Source organism: Diabrotica undecimpunctata, chromosome 6 (genome assembly GCF_040954645.1).
Source record: "Diabrotica undecimpunctata isolate CICGRU chromosome 6, icDiaUnde3, whole genome shotgun sequence".
In the NCBI taxonomy this organism is placed as follows: Eukaryota; Metazoa; Arthropoda; class Insecta; order Coleoptera; family Chrysomelidae; genus Diabrotica; species Diabrotica undecimpunctata.
In genome coordinates this window covers 49,547,864-49,553,863 of record NC_092808.1, presented here as the reverse complement: position 1 = coordinate 49,553,863, position 6,000 = coordinate 49,547,864, and the positions used below count along the sequence as shown (strand labels likewise).

The 6,000-nt window shown below is 28.6% G+C and overlaps 1 protein-coding gene across 1 annotated transcript in view; it reads left to right on the top strand.

The window, feature by feature from the left end:
• The first annotated feature begins 429 nt into the window (after positions 1-429).
• The window catches only part of LOC140443431 (serine protease grass-like), a 108,879-nt gene continuing 103,308 nt past the window's right edge, over positions 430-6,000 (top strand). Inside the window, exon 1 of the mRNA XM_072534685.1 lies at positions 430-583. Coding sequence (XP_072390786.1) covers positions 523-583 — 61 coding nt within the window. The 5' untranslated portion in view covers positions 430-522. The remainder of the gene's footprint in view (positions 584-6,000) is intronic.

Here is a 6,000-nt window from a genome sequence, read left to right as displayed (position 1 = left end):
TAAAAAAAGTTTCTCTTGAATAACCATAAGGCAATAGAATTTATCAATATATATTATATAGTCATAAAATAACCTCCCCTTTAAAATAAAATATTTATAAAAAACAATTTGTTATTACTAAGGTGTTGATAATAAATCAAATTAAGAGATATGTAGATATTTATATTTATTTATTCTTTTAAACATCATAAATATTTTACCACGAATGAGTAGGTACCTATTATTATCAGTAATACTCATTGAATTTTCTACAATATAATTGGTCCGTGTACTTTCATAGTATTTTATGACTTTATTAAAAAAAGTTTACATTTCTTTCCTCTATCCCATATATTTTCATTGTATTTTAACCACCTGTATCATCATCAGGATTAATAACTTACTTTAGTTTTGACGAATAATTATACGTCGTTAGCATATATTCAAGTACAATCTCGCCTTTCGATAGACCACACAAAATAGTTAAAATTAGTATCTCATCTTCGTTTATTGGAAGTGGACAGTACATACAAATCTATTACAATGACTTTCTTTAGGAATTGCTTATTATTTATATGTTTTTTGGTGGTTGTGAAATCTCAAGGTGAGTATAAAAATGTCTTTCTTAATTATCTTTAATAAGTTTCAAAATCATAGATTGGACGTTTTTCTTTGCTTAGATACAAAATTATTTCTTCGTGACTGCTCTATGGTATTTACTATCTTCAGTAGTAATTAACCACAAGTTCAGTTAACTTTATTTTTTGATATTCAAAAAACAAAATTCAATTTTATTTTGAGAAAAATCGTCTCAAAACGTCAATTGAGACACGTTTCATATATTATATCCACCCTTAAGAGATGAAATGAATATATACATATATTAAACTTAGAGGTAAGATTACTACTATTACAAGAGTTAACATTAAACTCAAAAGGCTTCCGGGTCGATTATTACTGCGCAGTAATAATCAACACGGTTCAACCCTGAAGCCTGTTGAGTTGCTTAGCTTAAGGTTTATTTGTACTAAACGAAGAATCTTTCGAAATATTATATATATATATATATATATATATATATATATATATATATATATATATATATGTATATATATTTATATATATATTTGCATATTTCGAATAGCTAACGTTAAATAATATAAAGTGAAAGTGAATCGACATCCAAACTAATAATTACATAATCTTTTGGTAGTTGAATTTTTTTTAATAAAGTTACTGAAGCTGAAAAAAGAATCTTTTACAAAAAGTTGCTATCGGTGTCATTTGCATCACTTAAAATTTTTTAGTAAAATGTTAAGATAAATTTTCACTTGGTGAGTCAACAGTAGACACAATAGAAATGTATATATATATATATATATATATATATATATATATATATATATATATATATTGTTATGATGTGTTTTTTGTTTGAATGATGAGCAATGAGTATTTTTAATAATATATAGGGTTTTTATCGCGGTTCTCAAAGAATTAGCTTGTAAGTACTTTTTTAAATTATCTTTATTATAACTATTATGAAACACACATATATATATCTAACCTAGTCAATGTAAATTTAAAATAAACTATCTTTAAACTGATATTCTTATAAAACTAATTAAATTCTATAGACAATCTAAAATTTAAACAAACTATCTTCAAAATTGAAATTGTTATGACACTAACTAAATTATATTAACAAAATTTTGTACCTTTCTTTCACTGAATGCCTAAATGAACTGTTTTCCACTAAGTATATAGATTCTAATCACCACTGAATGTCTTCGTACTTCAGTTATCCTTGTTTTTTTGTGAAATTACTTTTTCCAATTATCAGCTTCTACCAATTTAAGATATAGTTTTCTTCACCAGCATTTATACACCACCAACCAAACCAGCAAACAGCATTTATATTTATTCTTCTTTTCAATATACCAATATCCAATTATTATAAGTTGATTTATACTAATCTCCAACCACAATATAATTTAATTTCTTCCAATATACTTTTATAATCTTCAATAATTATTTGTGTATAATTATAAATGTGCATAAATTATATGCATAATTTTTAATCTTCATTTAACTCACTATATTAAATAATTTGACTATTTGTACCTGATTCTCTGACTCCAAATAATCTTTCATATTTCTTACTAAACTTTTCTGACTGACTTCTTGAAAATTCTGAACAATTTACTTCACTAAATGTGTCTAATAACTTTCATAATAAACTGGCCTGACTTCTGACTAAAAACTTCCAAAAACTGCCATCTTGAATCCAAATCACGGGTATTTATATCCTTTATTGATATTCCAGAACCATCTGGTAAGAGATCATGTTCCAATCGTTCTATTAACTTCTATCTAGATGTTCTCGAAAAAATATCTGTTCGATCCACCGCCATAATCATTATATCGAGAATGTTCGACTGTAAACAATGGTCATCTCCGCTGATCCAGAGAATTCCATTCTTTTCTATTAATAATTTTGTTTACATTTAGGCTTTTCAGATCAGAATAAACATTCAAATTAGTAACTAACACTCTAATTTAATAAAATACACATTTCAAACAATATAACCCCACTTATATTCGTAAAATTCTTAAAATGACATTTAGGAATGGAGGGTATAGTGTGTTGCCTAGTCACATGGCTCACTTAAAAATATCTACAAAATCATAACTACTAAAATACAACTTTTTACAATTATTATATGCTAATTTCTTAAAAATGCCCTCACATAAATATCTTTTTATTAAATTCTCTAGTATATAACTTCTTAAAATAATCAAATACTTTTTTATATCTAATATTATGTAGTATATAACTTATAAATTATTTTCTATAAACCCTAATCGTCACAATATATATATATATATATATATATATATATATATATATATATATATATATATATATATATATATATATATATATATATATAAGTAAACGTTAAATAGTGGGTCTGCAGCAATAAAAAATGAAACGTGTACTCTTTTTTTTCCAAGCTTTCGGACATTGGTTATGTCCTTCATCAGGGAGAAACTTAATGAGGTTGTATCAACGAAGATGTATTATAATGTTGATAAAATTTGTCATAGTCTCTCATCTTTTTTAATATATAAAACCTATTTTTATGTTTAAAAATTTTAAAAATTACTGTACATCCAAAAACACTTAATTATTCTAAATAAATACATGACATTATTTTTGGATATACAGTAATTTTTTAAATTTTTAAACATAAAAATAGGTTTTATATATTAAAAAAGATGAGAGACTATGATAAATTTTATCAACATTATAATACATCTTTGTTGATGAAGAAAAAAAAGTACTTGTGACTCGTTTGGAAAAAATATATAAATATGTTTTGGATGGGTTGGAGTCAATAAAAGAAGCTATTAGGTAACTATTTTTTATCTCGTGCTTTCAATTCTATTTACAATCATTTTCAAGAGCTGATAAAAAAAAAACAAAATATCTTACAAAGTGGAACTAGAAAAAAAAAATTATATTAACTCACCAAATAAAATTAGTTTTGTTAATAAATTTATGCTGCTAAACATATTTCAAAAAACTATTCTCAAAATTTTTTGACTGTCTAATAAATGTTTCTCTTAAATTTTGTAATATAATTTAAAAAAATTTTTTTAACGCAAAAACAATTGAATTTATAAAATAAGTTATAATAGCGACCAAGTACAAATAAGCCTCAATGTCATGAATGCCAACTTAAAATTTTCATATTTGAAAACTAAAATTTTGTTTAAAAATTCTCTTTTATTTAGTAATAAAAAAGAAGATTCATTCATCACTGATAGATGCATCAAAAAATGTAACAAGTATATGGAAAATTAAATTAAAATGTGATATTTTACTGGTTTTATAAATAAACTATAGAGAAATAATATAATTATAAATAAATTTTGCTTAGATTTTGAATTTCTGATCTTGTGTTTAAATTATTATCACTTCTGCTAATACAAACCATTTCTAAAAAAGTCCTTTTGAATTTATTACTTTCATTACACAAAATTTTAATTTTATCAAAATTCATAATATGGTCTTTGTCGTTACATGCTCTGCTAAAGCACAAGGTGGCTTTTTAATTTTACAATCACTTTTGTGGAAAATAACGCGATTTGACAGATTTCTTTCGGTCTCACCAACATACTCAGCTTCACACTGAGTACAACTAGTGCTGTATACTACATTTCTTCTGTCTAATTAGTCTATTACTTAGTTTTGGAATATAGAGATGAAATGGTTTTGATGTTCTTTGTTGCTATTTTTATATTGTCAATAACCTTTAGTGTTTGTATTAATTTAGGTTTTAATGATGGTATAAAAGGTAGTGAATGATAATAGATGTTCTGATTGTTGGATATAATGTTCTGAGATTTAGCAAAAAATGGTGTTAAGTTATTTATATTAACAATATTAGAAAAAAGAATCCTAGTGTACCGTTTTTAAATATAACGAGCGGTTCGAATTTATATAATTATATTTATTTATAAGTTTACTTCGGTAATATCTTATCAACTCCACTTCACTCCTTCAAGGTATGCTTATATATAAAAGTCACTATGTACTATAACATTCTGGAGTAGCCCACCTTCAATTCGCCTATTTGACGGGTTGATCTCTTTCGTGCTCGATACATGGCCGGTAAGTTCTAGTCGTTTTCGAGATGCAACCGTTACACGGGCCACACCGAATGCATGTTTGTAGCACTGCTCCCCTCTTAGATCTAAGCGTCCCGATCAGCAACTCTAAATGTAGGCCTAGGATGGCGGAATCTACAGGACTCTCCAGCTCTGCATGAACCCCTCAGAAAGAAATAACAGTCTACTGTCTTTGAAGGACACGATCTCTTCAGATTAAGGCCAAATAATTGCAGACGATTTTCTTCAAATTAGTTAGAGCACGCCATATATCCTCGTAGGTTGCCCTGTCTGTACACAACTTCCTGGTCACCATATACAGCAAAGATCGAGGACCATCTTCTAATCTCAGTACTTTCCCAACTTTAGGCTGCTGATTTTTTAAATCGTCCAAAGATTTAGTCATCTCAAGATCTTGGGCTATACAGTGTGCTAGAGAGACGTTATGCAGAACACTAAACAGATCCTGCTGAACTTCTGTGGTCACGCTGAATCTAGCACTCTTTCTCTTAACGTAATTTGACATAAATTCATTAAAGCTTGGTCGCCGGTTATCTTTAATCTCATGTTGAAGGGTTCGGGCTTCTTCTGTTTTGTTTAAACCAGCATAAGGTGCAAGAAGATTTATGTGAACTACTTTTGGTTTACCTAACTTCTTAATTCGGTATATTACGTCATTTATTCTCTTTTTAATTTTATACGGACCATCCCATTGTCTTTGCAGTTTAGGGGACAAGGCACAACGACGTTGTGGATTATAAAGCCAAACAAAATCACCTACTTCATAGCTTTTATTCTTGCATCGAGAATCATATTGATCTTTCATTCCGTCACTGGTTAACTGGATGTGTTGTCGGGCAAGTTCATGAATGTTGTTTGTTCTTAACTTCAGGCGGTCGACATAATCTTCGCTTGCAACATGTTCTTCGGAAGGTAGAAAGCAAAACTCTGGGTCGCAGGGCAAACGGACTTCACGACCTAACATCAGGCAGGTTGCAGTCTGGCCTGTAATTTCATTCAAGGCCGAGCGGTAGGCCATTAGGAATAAATCAATGTGCTAGTCCCAATTTCTTTGATGTTCTGATATAACTTTAGACCGGTGTTTACCCATCGTTCGGTTTATCCTCTCAACCATTCCATCTGATTGAGGATATAGGGGTGTCGTTCTGGTCTTATTGACACCAATCAATTTACAAACGTTTTGGAAAAGGGTTGACTCTAAATTTTGCCCTTCGTCGGAGTGGATCTCCAAGGGAACACCAAATCATCTAAAGAATTCTTTAACAAGTACCTCTGCAACGGTAGCAGCTTCTTGATTTGGTATCGCATAGGCCTCAGTCCATT